The sequence below is a fragment of the Gobio gobio genome (genome assembly GCF_949357685.1).
Source record: "Gobio gobio genome assembly, chromosome: 15".
Classification (NCBI taxonomy): domain Eukaryota; kingdom Metazoa; phylum Chordata; class Actinopteri; order Cypriniformes; family Gobionidae; genus Gobio; species Gobio gobio.
This window is the reverse complement of record NC_137108.1, coordinates 33994721-34011105: the sequence shown is the minus strand read 5'-3', so window position 1 is coordinate 34011105 and position 16385 is coordinate 33994721. Positions and strand designations below refer to the sequence as shown.

At 36.7% G+C, this 16385-nt stretch overlaps 1 protein-coding gene across 1 annotated transcript; it reads right to left on the bottom strand.

Moving 5' to 3' along the window:
* Positions 1 to 1343: 1343 nt before the first annotated feature.
* rragca (Ras-related GTP binding Ca) lies at positions 1344 to 8570 on the bottom strand. The gene is made up of 7 exons (XM_079837310.1): positions 8175 to 8570; positions 6364 to 6567; positions 5391 to 5590; positions 3806 to 3920; positions 3411 to 3553; positions 2990 to 3138; positions 1344 to 2902 (listed from the first exon to the last, which is right to left on the bottom strand). Exons 1-7 carry the CDS (start codon positions 8352 to 8354, stop codon positions 2751 to 2753), a joined length of 1143 nt encoding a protein of 380 aa, XP_079693436.1. The 5' UTR covers positions 8355 to 8570; the 3' UTR covers positions 1344 to 2750.
* Positions 8571 to 16385: the final 7815 nt, after the last annotated feature.

Sequence of the window (16385 nt, the reverse complement as noted above, 5' to 3'; positions counted from 1 at the left end):
ATTAAAGAACTATCTAAACGGCTAAATAACAGATAGAAAATGAAATAGGGGAAAAAAATTAGGCTACTTTCGCTATGCTTAAATACATGTTCAGATATCTTCCAAAGATGTTTGCATTTTGGCGAATTTTTTTCTCGATAAAGTGTTGATTAGACAACTGGTAAATAAACCAAGTTTCGTCAAGCTGGCGTGTGTGGAAAGTTTTAAACCATGTGTTACAACTAGCCCCACGTTAGGTTGTGCCCCGCTCACCCCTACTATTACTGCCATAGAATGGTAGTAGGACCATAGACTGTAAAAAAAAATATATATAGTATGACATTAGCTATCCAGCACATGTTTTTGTTGGGACAGTTTAATGTTTAATTACAGTGCTCTGGCGCCCCCAACTGTCAATATGTTCAAAAAAAAATCCGTTTAGAATTAAACGAGGCGTTCTAAATTATTAATTTAAAACTAAATGACATAATTCTTAATCAGTCACTATAACTGATCGAGTGTCTTAATCGTGGGCATTGTCTGGTTAGTTTAAAATGAAAATTATGTCAGAATTTACTCACCCTCATGTTGTCCCAGACCTGGAAAAAAATAGTGCAGACTACAAATATTAGACTAAATAGATTTAAATTGTGTGCTATAGCCTACTGCCAATTTGTATGACAGCTTTGTGTCAAAAACTTCGTATATTAACGCGGTTATTTAATCTTCCACTTAATTTGGCTCAGGCTGTGTCTGGAACATTCTATGATCAGAAGTCGTGAGAACCGGATCGATTTGTGGACGACCTGTTCATTAGTCGACGTCACCAAATAAACCCGCCAAAGAGAGGATTTTCTGTGAATATTAAGGACATAAATTTAAGTCTGTTCGGCGGTCAAAGATTCCATACGACTTTTTTTTATGCACAATTGAATGATTCACAATAGTCATATATGGACTACTATTATTATAGTTTTATACTGGTTTGTCGACATTATGGAGCTCAATTAGTCTCACGCTGTATTTGAAAAAGTGTTTGAAATTACATTTTAGGAACGACATCCTGAGTAAATGCAATTACTTTTCTGCATATAGCAGACACATTTCATTCAAGACATACATTTTAGCAGTTGGTGAATTTCCTAAGGATCAAAATCAATCTTCGCATGTCCAAGTTGCTTTGAGCTACAAGAAAGCTTAGATGAACTGTTCCTTGAAGTACATTTGTGTATTTTTTCAACTGTCCTAATCTTCTTAACTGGTCCAAATTAAGCAAAACAGTTAAAAACCTTTAATAATTACAAGTCAAGTATTAGGCTATCTCCATCTTGAGTGTGTGGCCAAGTCAAAGACAGACCATGAATACCGTTTCCGGTGTGTACATGTTTTATTTCTTGTGAATAACACCTTTGGCAAAACGCAAGACAGGGATAATTTGTGTCCTATATGTAGTCTTAGAAACAAGAAAATCACAAGCAGGCTTGAAGATCAGTTGGTTTGTGTTCTTCATATTTCATTTCGTTTCTATTCAATTAAATTATAAATGACAGAGCTGATTGCAAGACAATATGAAGCATCTCTACGGACATGCTTGGAATGGATTTAACTGATTCAAATGGCCTGTCACTTTAGCTGTCCTTACTATATTAATTTTACAGCAGATTTTCTCCGAGTCAAAAAGATCATGGTGATTGGTGATCGGAAGAGTGAAAGCAAAGATTAGGGAGTTATAAATGTGAGCACAACTGCATTGGCACCTCAGAACCGGAATGTAAGTAATTAAGGTTCGTCCCATAATGTCCTCGGATTGCATGAGCTACACGCCAAGGATGCCATAACGTAACTGGAGGGAAACCGTACAGCATACCAGTTTGAATTTTGTTAGTTAGGATCCCTGACATCCTCTAAGCTAAGTGCAATCACAGTATTCCAGAGGTCAAATGGAACGGTACAACTTTTATCTCAGTCTTCAGAGTCTCAAACACTCTCCCATGTGTGACTTTGTAAAATATCTGGGCCCTGAACCAGTGCATATGCAACACCCACCCACCCTCTCCACTGAATACATACATTTACATATGCGCACACACACACACACACACACAGTCAAGACAAATTCGAAACCACATTGCAATCCCTTTAGTAACCTTTCATACACAATACATGGGTTGTTTGGGTTTCCGAGTGTGCATGTGTGCACTAGGAGCTTGCATCAGACAGGCCGACTCTACATAAGGCTTCAGAAGTATACACTCGTAAATTTTGTGCACCACAAATTTTCACAGAAGTCTGCCACATTCATGTGTTGAGGAGTAAACCAGGTTTGTATTTAAACTTGGCTACTGTGTTAAGTGACCAGCAGCATACAGCATTCATCCAAGTTGTCAGGCGGTTTGGCCTGACAGGGTGAGAGGTTTCTTCCGGTGCTTATGTTTTTTCCTCAGTGACTTGCACTTTGTTACTTGTTTGCGGTCTTCTCTTGAGGAACCATTTGTTAATGCCTTTTAGTCACAAAAAAAGTGTTCCACCTTCTTTTGTGCCTCTTCCCTTCCATCCATCTAAGCTTTGCAAGCTTACCCATGTTACAGTTCTGCCCCACCCACTGCAGCAAGTTTATTTTAATGACTTTCAAACTCTTTCGCTTCTGCTTATAAAGCTTTTGGGAGCAGTAATGGTCAGCATACTCGGAATGCAGCCCATTTTGTAGTCTCTCTCTTATTACCTTTTCCATCATCTCCACACTTTTCATCATTGTCTTTATCGCCATCTATCTACACAGTGCTCCTGGGGGTTCCGTTTAAGGCAACAGTCTTCATGAGAGGGGTGCCAGTTGGCTGGCTGCTTGTCCTTGAGGTGGAAACACCCACTTCGAACACTTCATGAATGGCTTTCCGGAAACAGTGGAAATTGTAGTCTATCAATCCTGTGGCATAAAAAGGAGAATTAAAAAGAACCGAAGACCTGCAGCTAGAATAAAAGACACCAATATAACGTAATAGCTGTGGCGTACCTTTACGCTCAAAACTCTCTTCTCTCAGGATGCAGACCAGAGCGAGGAACCTGGTGACCTCTTTCAGGTACAGCACTGTGGTGTTGTTGAGTTTAATGATGGCCATAGACTCCTTATCATATGCACTGCCACTGCCATCCTCTTTTAATCTACACAATCAAAACAAACGCTCACAATGCAGAACTCATAAAAGCATGCTAAAAATAATGTTCGGAAAATGTGAGCTCCTCTTCTTAAGAGAAAAGGTACAGAATTCATTTTTAATGAAAGCTAGCACCATGGCCAGATTTTAACAGTATGTAGAAATGTATATGGTGAAATGTTACATCAAATTATTTCAGAAGTTTTAATGTGCATTATTAGCAGATAGATATAACATGTTACTCCTATATGCAAATAGAAATCATATACAAAGTCTGACCCGTAAATACAGGAGACGTCGATGACCACATCAATCATGTCGCAGCAGAGCTCGTAGGACTGCATGTCCACTGGTGAACTGTCGGTGGCGATGTAAATCTTACTGACAACGTCAAACAGGAAGGCCTTCTCAATCCCTGAATTCTATTAGCGGAGAAACACACATTCACACATTGCATAATGCCCTGCAGGGTTTGAAATGGGATCTTACAGCATTGAGAGCATAATAAAACATGCATGAGCACGACTGCATCAGAGATGGAGAGCCATTTCCACTGCAACAACAACACTATATATTCTTCATCATGACAATAATGTAGTGACCAAAGAGGGAATGGAAAATCATTAAGGTGCAACCATCTAGAAACATTGGGGTCTTGAGGTAGAGACACATACAGATATGAAGATGTTGAGAAGGTTCTCCAGTGTGGGAAGCTGAGGGATGAGCTTCTGGACAACTTTACTGAAGGCCTCGAAGATGGAGTGATCATATATACTGGTCAAATAGAAACTGCAGAGGACAGAGGAAAACAGAATGAGAAACAAAACATCCCGACAGATTTAATACAGCTAATAGACCCAATTCTCATTTTACCACAAAATTAACACAGTGATCCAAATACAGTGTAATGCTTGTCTTAGATTCTCTGGTAAACGTCACAGATTAGATCTAGTTGCAAATGTCTAAACAGCACAACTATTCAAACTAAATTGCAGGGTAGCTAAAGAAATGCAACTGCAATCTCACATCCATGTGTGCGTGTGAGAACAGTAAATCCACTTCTTGGTTAAAATGGCCGCCTTAGTGGGATATGTAAAAATAGTTACGTGACTATATATTGGGGGGACAAACAAGACAGATCTGTTGCCAAATGGACAGAATTGTTACCGGGACAAAGGACAGCATAATCTGCCAGAACAGAAGTAGCTTAAAGGCTCTGCAGTGTTGGACAGCAGCCTTTGACTTAATAAAATATCCTCTCATATCAGACAGGTCTGATGTGTAAAGTTCTATTTTGCAAATATAATAAGCAACACAATTACTTGTAATAAATGGTAGTAGGCTAGTTGCCAATTATTACAACGCAATATAATAAAAGTTTGTACACCATGACAGAAATAGTGTAAGTCTAATATCCACATTCATTTGCTAAGTGAATAGTAAATGTACAGTTTAAGGGGCCTGAATGGCCAGTGCTTTGTGAACAACAAGCAAGGGTGAATTGCAAGCATACTTCTAGAAGTATGCTTGCTATTCATTCTTGCCTGTTGTTTACGAGGCACTGGCCACTCAATCCCCTTGAACTGTACACTTGATCTGCTATACCTATCTGAGCTGAAGGAAAACAAGCTTCTTGCTTTCCTAGTATGGCTTTATAGTAACTTACAAAGCAATCAAAAAAATATTTTTTTTTTTTAAATATTTTTACTGAGGTAATCGGAGCATCTGAAGATGCCATATTTAGATTGATACAGACAAATAATGCAAATGTAAATGCAAATATTTTCAGATAGTGCATCATTATCATAGATACAGAGAGTTGAGAGCGGTGTATTCATCTTCACTTTCAGTAAAGAGTACCAGGAGATTCTAAAGCATTAGTGAAGACAGCAGAAAAAAAACATGTAAACCATAAGTGGCTGATAACAAAATTAATTTTGCAAATGCCTATAATGACTGAGATTTAACAAAGCCCATGAAACACCACCGTTTACTTGGAGAACCACTTTTCAACATCAATCCATTATTAAGTCAACACTAGAGTGGCTCTGACTTTACAGTCTTTCTGATTTAGCAACGCACAAGAAACAAAATCAAACAAACTTTAGAAACGCCCTTTCCACATATTTGCACATTAATTGAAAATAATAATAAAATCACAATGCATCTCCTCAGATCGCAGAAATAGTGGCACATATTATGGGTCAAGGAGTATTTCAAATCAATAAACAGCACCAGAAATAAAATGCAAATGATTACCTGAGATGTAGTTTCTCTAAGCTAGCATCTGCCAGGTCATCATTAGCCCTCTGGTGTATATCTCTCTGGGTCTCAATCTTATGGTCATCAGACAGGCCGTCTACTTTATGGATGAACACTTCAAAGTTGATCTCTGGGTTGACTCTGTAGGCCCGTGATACTGTTAGGTGGAGTCGACCAAGGGCCTCCACGTAGTCATCCTTTGAAACAAAAAAAAAAAGGTATGAGTTGGCAATGTACAATGTAGAAGCTGCTGGGATTTAGAGGGAAAAGCTATACTTGAGGCTACCAAACAAATTGAAAATAACATTTTACATATTTACAAAATAAAAGAATGCAGAAACATATATATCGGTCTCTTTTAAAAAAGCAGAAGACAAGAACGTTAACAGCTCTTCTTGACACAACACAACATATTTTGGGCGACATCAAACACTGTTGCAGTTGAGGCTTCTACTAGTTATCAAGTTTGCTAATCTGTGATCTAATCATCCATATCCTTTCAAATACCTTTCAGCTAGAAGAAACCCTAAAGTGCTGAGAGAAGATACTGACTGACTTCTCAGTATCAGCAGATACACAACGCCAATCTTGTGCCTATTTTTACCTTAAGCCAATGCTATACAATGAGCCAAGCCTCAATGACAAACAACATTCAATTAAATGAAACTAGAATGTCTGGACTCAATGCCAACATTTTAATAATCCATTTCAACTGCAGTTAAATCACAATCTTTACAAAACTTGGATACTGAGAAGCTTGATTTTATCTGGATAGAAATAATAGAAGTTACAACTAAAACCATAATATTCCACCAACGTATACGATATAACTGGTCAGTATTTGTAAATACAATGTTTCACATAAGAATCCAGCCATGTCAAATTCTTATGCATCCCTATGTTATGTTGTTATGCATGTTGTGGGTGTGTACAGTAATTAGAGTCAAGGCTTTGAATTTCCCGTTTTCACCTGTGCATCGATCACAAATATCAAGGCCCCAGTTCCTCTGAAAATCATCTCGTAGTCAAAGGTAGGATCAAAAAAATCCACTTGTCCAGGGAAGTCCCATATCTGGAAGTTGACAAAGGAACTGCTGGAGATGTCATCCTTATAGATCTTGTTGGTGCTCTCCAGAAAGAGGGTCTCGTTCGGGGACATCTTATGAAACACCACCTGATAAGTAAAATATATTTAAAACATTAAAAGCATTCTCAAAATGTCTCACCTCCAAATGGTAAATGATTAAATCAACCAGCAGTTGTGAAATCAAACTAAAAAGCCCAGTCACATGCTTCATGAGGAGCTTATTGGTGGCAAGGCTTATGCCTCAGGGGCCTCAGATTCAAACTCCTAAATCGTAAAGCCAAGGTAAATCATGGGCACTTTAAAGTTGCACTCTTAGCACAAAGTTTGCAACTATATTTTAGCCTGCACGTTATCATTAGTACCGATGGTTTTGGAGATTATTCTGACACCAACTGTGCAAAACTGAAGAAAGTAATTTGAAACAAAAGATATAATTCAGCTATGCCATTTTTGAAAGGGTTTTCTATTTTTCAGTAGTGCTAAAAGTTTGAAATCTTATTTCATCTGTCGCCAAATGAAGTACTGGCCTTATGAATCAGAATTTTACAGATTTCATATCAAATACCCTTTCAAATGCCCTGAAAGTCATTGTATAATTTCCCCACTGCTGACACCTACTGGCGTGGATGCATGACACTGCTGCTTCACATCTGTTTGTTTGTTTTCCCTCCATGCATGCTTACGAGTTCTGTACCCGCAGCATTAGTGTGTTTTTCACGCTGTGGCAGTTGTGACTGTCATGTGTTCATGTTCAGTGCTTGATGATGCAGCATTTATCCTCAATTGGTGGTGTGGAATTTCTAGGTAGTTGTGACTCGTTTCATCGAACCAAAAGGAACTGCTTGTTTGTAAAACTTCCTTGTTGTAACTTGTTATACTGTTTGTACTTTGAGAATTAGGATTGTTGTATGGTTATTAGTAGTAATCCCAATCAATTGCATGAAACAGTCGGTCACGTGACGTCACCATGGAAGCGCCCACGACGGGGCGACCCGCTCCATGTACAACTAAACAAAACAACTTGTTTTAGTAGATTGTCTAAAGTCTTCGTTCCATGTAATTGTTAATCATTTTAATAGTATTTTTCAAAAGCGCTGTTCATTACTTTGTGTACAACGCTTTTTTAATTAGCAAAAAATTCCTGAGTGCACCTATAATTTCTAAATATCCTAAATCAAGATGAGTAATACAAAGAGAAATGCACATAAATGTCATGCACCATACCCAATTAATAGCACTTGCGTACACAGTATGATGCGCAATAATAGCAAAAGAAAGAAAAGAAAACTCATGGACAAGAATGAGCTAAACCCTTTCTGATTGTATGATTGAGAGGATGTGGTGGGGGATGCTGGATGTATGAATAAGCATTTCAGGTTTTGATATAAAGACATCACGTGCCACATCAATGCCGGGTGAGTTATCGCAACATGAACATAGGGCATCTTCTATAATGCTATTCTTAGCCAGCTGACTGAATGTGGTGTATTTAGGCCTGTATGGCATCCAAGTCTGTACATCCACCACTGCTTAAGAAATAGATTGGTTGTAACGGCTCTGGGTGGTGATCTTGCCCATGCCCAGTGACAGCTAGGCAGCCCGGGGCGGCTCTGACCCGGTTCTAACTCGCTCGGCTAAGAAGTCAGCCCGGGGGAAAGGACGTACACCGTCTAAATAAAATCTCTTCCTCTTACCTTCTGTATGGAGGACTTTCCGCTCCTCCTTAATCCCATCAAAAGGATTCTCGGTTTGCTGTCGGAGGGACTAGGACTGTCCTCAATGTCTCCCTCCTCTTCTCCATATCCGAAATCTTTGGGAAACGAGTCCGCCACCCCGTAGCTGTCCGCCAGCGGTGCCTCGTACTGGATCGACATGTTGACCCCCCTCCCCAAACCCCTTTAAAATATAGCCTGGCCGATTATTAGTAATATAATCAGCATAAAATAAATGCCGAGAGAACCGACATAAAACCTTGTTATACTATAAATGGATGGAAGCAAACTTATTATGGATTCTCCTTTAAATCTTCAGTCTCTTGTGTTTCCCATCTCGATGAAACGCCCACTTAAGATCGACACTCGCGTGTAATTGGGCGGCCGTCCCGTAGCTCGGATGCTGATTGGCTAAATAAAGTGTCACTTTACTGAGCTATTGAAATGCGGGCGGATCGTTCTTAGTCATGTGCCTGGTGGTCACCTGACAAACGGATTCGTGTGAATGATGTTTTTTCCGACCTTTCACCTGAAACGGTATTTCTTAACTTAAAACGCTGATAAAGAATTGATGGTAAATGTTAAATGTTGTTTATCCCTTTCAATTTTCGCTGTGGGAAAGTGGCCACATATATTTTACACCCTGGATATTAAACAAACTGTATGCCCTTTCTAAAACAAGTAATCAGCTCTGTTTTTCAAAAGTGACCACTGACATGTTAACACTTCACCCATTGTTTATGATCATGATCGATGTGAGGGAAATTGTATTAATCCATTAATATACCCTTTCAACATTATGCATTCCAAATAGTTCATATTAAAATCATATCAAAATGTTCATGTTAAATTAAGACATTTAATGTTAGACCCTTAAAAACTTTATTGAACAAGTTTACTAATGTATGCACAACCAGCCATTGTACAACTACTGAGTATTACGTCAGATTGCAAAACTGCTGCACTTTAGTTCACACAATTTTAGCAGAACAGATACATTGAATTCATAAAATATTCATTTAAAACATCAATTTAATTATCACTGGAATGTTGGGATGACAATATTTGTTTGTGGTCAGGACCTCTATGGTCAGGACACAACAAAATAAGAAGTAAAGCAATGATGGGATTTGCCATTCCCATTCCGAGTTGATTTGAAGTTAATTTGAGCAACTGTTTAGTAGTTTGAATGACTCATGGATTTAATTTTGATATTTACCCATGCTTTCTTTTTCTAAAACAGCAAAATATATATATATTTAATATCTCAAGTTTATTTTTGTGAGAAGACTCAAATTTATATTTAGTCCAGTAGATGGCGATGTGAGCACTTAAACAAGGATTTTTTTAAAAGCTGCATTATAGTTTTTCTCAGTCACTTTGTTGCATTTCTCAGATCAGAACTCAGAACTGAATTTCTCAAAACTGCTTGTCCAGTTAGTCACTTATATGTATTATATATAAATATTACATTTGATATATATATATATATATATATATATATATATATATATATATATATATATATATATATATATATATATATATATATATATATATATATATATATATATATATATATATATATATATATATATATATATTAAAGAATATATTTTATTTGTTTACCTGCATGTCATGTGACCATTAACCGACATCAGAGAACAATAATAATTCATGTGTTAATCATGAGTTGATTAAATATGTAATGTTGCAATGTTGAGAAAACACTTAAAAGTGAAATAATTTCTGTAAATCCAGTGATCAAATGCTGTGTTTGTCTCAGTTTTCAGTGATAGTCACATGACTAGTGGCTGGTCTGTGTGCAATTCCACAAACCTGGAAGACCTTCTGAATGTACAAGCAGTAGGTCGTTTTCAGAAAGGAATATTTTAGAGATTTAAAAAAAAAAGTAGTAGGGAGAATCAATGAATTATGAATATTTGACTGACATTGTGAGAATAACATGTAATCCCAAAAAAAAAAGTAACTGTAGTCTGAATATAAGTATTTTAAAATGTAATGTAATTCTCTGATGTCGGTTAATGGTCACATGACATGCAGGTAAGCAAATAAAATATATTCTTTAATATATATATATATATATATATATATATATATATATATATATATATATATATATATATATATATATATATATATATATATATATATATATATATATATATATATATATATATATATATATATATATATATATATATATACATCATGAACCCCAGTCTGGGAAACTCTAATGTAAAGTAATATTTAATGCACTTCATGTTGTTGATAACAAAGAATGGAAGATATTTTTCTTTCTCTTTGTATTTTCTTTTTTTTATATCAATATGGTACAAGATTATTCTACTCAAATAAATGTGATAATTTAGGTCAAAAGTAATCTAAAAGTAATCCAGACGTAGTCAGATTACATTACCTTAAAAATGAAATGTAATTCGATTATATTACTAACTAACATTTTTATCTTGTAATTTGGAATCAGTAACCGATTACAATTTGTAAGTATTCTACCCAAATGGTTCTCTTTTGAATAGTCTTACCCCTCAAAACATCTAGGCATTAGTTCCTTGGATAAGTAATTAAATGCAAAATGGTTTAACTTGTTATCATAAACTGTCAAGCATATTGTCTATACATTTCTATTAGACTTTTTTTGTAAATGTAAATGTGTCCTGGCTGAATTGATGAATTGCGGAGGTGAATTTTGAATTATACTAATAAAGGGAAATGTAAAGGGCTGGATCAACAAATGATCAACCAGTTCTCTAAAATAGCTCAGAGGTGCATCTCATAAAGCTTCATTTGGCAAGCATATAGCAAAGCACAAAAACAGTGTAACAAATTCTAACAAAGGAAGAACAACAAGGAAACAAACAGGGTCAACAGCCGGGAAAAAGAAGAGGATGTGTGGTGAAAGGGTATGGGGGCAAAACAGAGGAAGAGATAGAAGAGGCCAAGATTGTAGACATGTTTCTGACTATTGTGGACCATGTTTTAAATCATGACCTTATCCAAGGCGGTTCGAAAGGTACAGCCGAATGATGGGAGAACAACCATGTCCTCAAATCATTCACATTTTTGTAGACAGAACAGGTATGAATAATTGGACAACGTTCACTATACTGTATACTTACTGTAATACTATTTTAGTAGTCTTATTTTATGGAGTAGACTTTGCAGAGTGCTTGACTCAATAGTACATAGTCAATACAAGATCTTGACCAAAAATGTATCTGATTACATCAATTAGGATTAGAAGAGCTGTTGCCAAACATATAACATGCTAGAAACATTATAATCACTATTTGCCAGCACTATTTTTTTTGGCTGGGCAGTGTATGCTATAGAGATAAAGTGCAGTCTTGCAAATTTGGTCATTGCCTACTAAGTTGTATATGGTTTACATCAGAAAATACTGACAGAGAACACTGTTATATTGACTACATGACTAAGCATTTTGACAATCTTGTTTGTGAACAATGACACAAGGACTTGTCATTCTGATGACACTGATCTGTTCATTGACATATTTTGAGAGGATTTTGAGTGGCTGTTTGTACGTATCTTTTAATGTGAAGTAGCCTAATACTTTTCAAATTTATGATTCTTCTCTTTAGTCAAGTGTAAGACAAGAATAATTTCTTCAGAAGCTAAGCGTATCTTGAATAGATGACAATACATTTTCAAGCTCAAAGTAGGCTAATGGCAACAGAAAACACAAAAAAGTTAAACACCATTGTTACGACCTGTGTTAGTTTTCTATTGCTTTGTGTTCCTTTTCTCTTTTTTCTGTTTTCTCTAACTCAAAACAGGTGCACCAATCATGAGGATGTAAGCAGCCATTGGTTGCTTAGTCGGGGCGGGGTCTTTAAAAGAACGCTGCTGACACTCATCGGGGAGCTCATTCTTGGTTCGGTCGCACGTGGGTTGAGAGCTCCGGAATCCCTCCTCCGGCCGATGATCAAATTGTGTTTAGATAATTTTGTTTTGCTCAAGCAAACGTACATTTTGTGTAACCCTCTGAATCGTTCTCTTATGAGTGAACGTGTAGGCCTTAGTGATGTGGAAATGAAGCCTCATGGAGCAGTGAGGCTTTACCCTGACTGTTTCGGGAAAAGATTCAAAGCTTCGAGAGTGTCAAGAACAGCGCCATCTGGTGCTTATTTAAAATAAAGCAGGCAGAAGTCTGTGGAAGAACCTGTCAGATGAAGCAACCACAACACACTCCATCGTTTCAATGCTATGTGTACAAATAAAAGCTTTATATGTTTGTGTTTAATGTGTCCAGTAAATAAATTAATTTACCCATTAAAGTGTGTCAATAAAATATATGAGCTTATATGATTCAATAAGATGTAACGTAGGCCTACTCTCTCCACACACACACACACACACACACACACACACACACACACACACACACACACACACACACAAACAATAAGGACATTGTGTGATAGGATCATCTGTAATTAAATGTGCTTATGACACTTGGCAGTGATAGTGCTTGTGTAACAGTAGGAATGACAGTAAGGCAAATATTTTACCAAAATACAAAGACACAACTCCAACAAACAAAAAACAATAAATAGTGACAAATAAATGTTTATCTAAATGTAATATATTATTTAACTTTCAAAGTACAGCACTCTCCTCACAAAACCATCAACCAGACTGAGGCAACAAGGACGTTGTTAAGTAAGATCTGGGGGTTCGAAGCTTCTGACACACAAAGCGAAACGCGCACGTGATTGGACAGAAAGTGAGGCTTCATTTGTCATCGGTCACGTGACTCTAGGAAACCAATAGAGTGCCGAAGTAATGACGTCACTTTGTAGGCCAACCCGGAAGTTAGCGGCGCATGGGTTCCCTCGATCAAAAAGCCATTCATTTTCCCCATAGACTTTTGGAAAATCGCAAAAAATAAGATCTGTGTTCAACAAAGAGTAATGACCCTTACACGTTTTGTCTACCAAGATAATCTTTACAAGTTAATCCAAAATGTATACATTTTGAAGCCCAAATAAAGCCGTCAGATATAAAATGCTAACGGTAGGCTATAAACGGACTACAGCACACCATGGTCGCGGATCAACGTCATCATCAAGCTTCCTCAAACTTTATTTAAAAGCACGCTCGCTCATTATGATCTGCGCTGTGTATGAACACTTATCCACTTTTTCATGAGAAATATTGCCCATTCGTTTTTTCCAAAAATGTTAGAAACTAATTTTGTTTATGCGTGCCTCTCTGAGATTTATCTTTTGTTAATGTTTTTTCAGACAATATGATTATCACTGTGATAACATTAAATTACATGAAACTCAACCCAGACTCTTTTTGTTAAATGCAAGTTTATGTATGATCAATAATACAAAACGTATAATAAGCTACACATGAAATAAAGCAAACAATTCAGTCAAACATTCAAAGTCAGTGCTAGTCGGCTAACTTACAACGGTAACGTAGTTATAGCCTAAAAAATAAACAAGTAATGAAACTTATCTTTGCACTCAGCCTAAACGATTTGCCAGGGAACAAATTATAGATCCATGAGAGCAAATATGGGCCGTTAAATCTCCACAAGACTAATTATAGCTGGAGACGCCACAGAGACATCAGAGCCAGCGGCAGACGGCAGAAGGACTAGCCGAGGAAAGTCTACTCTCGCCGGGTAAACAAGCTTTGACCGCCGCTGACTCACTGGAGCTCACAACTCCGATAACACCAGATAAAATGTTTAAATAGGCACTCTTCTTATAAATAAACCACAGATTTGAGCTTTAAACAACTACATTATCGACTGAAAAAGTCTTAAAACTAAGTTGTCACACATTAACAGTAGATTTGAACACAAAAAGACATGTAAACACAGCCCATGTCAGCCATTTCTCAACGAGACAAACATGTGAAGAGAGTAAACTCCAAATGTTCAAGCATCCAACTTTGCGCGAATAGCGCGATTTATTCACGCCACATAAGTTCTTCATTCTTAGGCTGAAACGCGGGCTAGTGAGAGATTGCCTGTTTGTCACGATGACGTCTAAAGTCCCCGCCAAAGGATGTAGTCCCTTTTAGCAACTTGTTAGCAACCATCGTTTTTAAGACACAATAAAGTCTTAAAAAATCACAAGCAGGTTATAACTAGTGTGTTTTATGTCATAGATTAAAACGTGAAAATATATAGAGGCTTTGTTAACCACAGACCTTATTTCAGGCGATTTAGCAAAACCCCATTCAAAAAACCCATAGACTTTAGGGCGAGGGAACCCATAGGGCTAAAATGCTAACTCACTTCCGCGTTTTGGCCTACAAAGTGACGTCATTACTTCGGCACTCTATACACACCCCGATACGGAGCTTCACTTCAAAATGTGTCGCATGCGCGATACGCGCATCGACGCTTCAGTGTCATACGTAACATCACTAGTAGGCCTATCTTGTGAAAACCTCTGAACCGTTCTCCTATGTCTGAACCATAACAGTGTGGAGCGTAGGGGTGTCCTGCCTTGTTTATTTTGACCTTGTTTGATCTCTGTTTTTGGGCAGGGAGATAGGTAAGGTAAATGTATTTTTCTTTTGGTATTTGATTAGGTTATTTAGTTTCCCCTCTTTCCTTTTTATACTCGTTTTGTTTGTTATTTTGGCCTTTTGGACACCCTGAAGATTTGCTCTTTATTTCAATTGTTATCTTTAATAAATTGTATTACTTTTTGCTTCAATTTTGTGCTTTTGTTTCTTTTTGATTATCGACCGGAGGGATGCGTGCTGGGATTCCATTTCCACAACCCAACTTATTATTTATTACGCCTCTTTAGTGTTGTCTTTATATTCCCCTAGAGGCGGGGCGTAATAACCATAATAAATACAAATAGCCTATTTGGTGTAAAGGTTCTTAACCTGGAGTATATTCCAGAAAGCAGGTCATGTGACATACCTGGGTATGTTGAAGGGTAAACAAGCGGATAACCTCAACTTTCGGTTCCAAAAACAGAGGTAAATTTCAACTCACTCTCCAGAGCAGGTTATGTTCCAGGATTAGTTTGCTTTAGAGATATTCAGATGTGTGTTATATAATTATAGTTATAGTTATACAACTAAATGTGTTAGTTATATAATATACAATATAATATATTAATTCTATAGTACTATTATAACAAGGTAATGTTTAAATGTTAATTAAATTCAAATATATTTATTATTTATTTTATTTTCATTTCACACAAGGATCTGCATTCAATTAATTAGCATCAAACAACCAATAAACTGTAATCCTTATTCTCTGTGAATACAGATTACTTATTAAATGAAAAGATTCAAATTTTTGGAGACAGAACGGGTATGCAATTGGACAATGTTCACTACACTATAATATACTTACTGTAATGCTCTATATTTTAGTAGCCGGCTAGTCGCATTTTATGGAGTAGACTACAGAGTGCTTGACTCTTGCATTGTTATTACAATTAGTAAAGGAGGCGTGGGGATGAGATGCGGAAGAAGTACACACACACACAAAAGCGTTTTAAGGACAAAAACCTGACAAATGTCTTGAAATACAACATCTGAACAACGTCTTGAAGAGTGGTAACCGTAGTATAGGCGGAACAATTGACTACATAATTCTAATAATTCAACGGACTTGGGTCAATTATTTCTTACTTATTCTGCTTCTTTTGATATTTAGTTAAAATGTAGCCCATGTCAAATTGTCCATATGCTTGGAAAAGACTTTTCAAAGAAAGATTCAATCTAGCTAGACCAGTTTATTGAGCTGTAATATGACATATGCAGAGAGAACAGTTTTTTTTTTTTTTTTTTTTTTTTACAATATTATATTTTTTGAAGATTGTTACAGCTGTTCTAATTCTGCACTACACTCTAAAAAAATAGTGCTATATGGCACTAAAAGTGATTCTTGGCTCGTAATCATAGGGTAACCACTTTTGCACCATATAGCACCATATCTTAACAGGTTGGTAGTGGTGCTATATAGCACCTCAGTCATCCCAAAGAGCCGCTGAAGAACCACTGAAGCACCAAGATTTATCTATACAGCACTTAAAATGATTCCCCTATGATTACGAGCCAAATAACCACTTTTAGTGCTATATAGCACCATTTTTTTAGAGTGTATGTATTTTAAAATGTTTTTTTTTTTGTTTTTTT

Bases quoted from the DNA above. Each gene is read 5' to 3' on its own strand.
- rragca (XM_079837310.1), bottom strand. From the start codon at position 8,354: ATGTCGATCCAGTACGAGGCACCGCTGGCGGACAGCTACGGGGTGGCG. The intron at 5,591-6,363 runs GTGAAAACGGGA...TTTGTTTCAAAG, and splicing joins TATTTGTGATCGATGCACAG to GATGACTACGTGGAGGCCCT. The intron at 2,903-2,989 runs GTACGCCACAGC...TTTATGCCACAG, and splicing joins AGAGAGTTTTGAGCGTAAAG to GATTGATAGACTACAATTTC.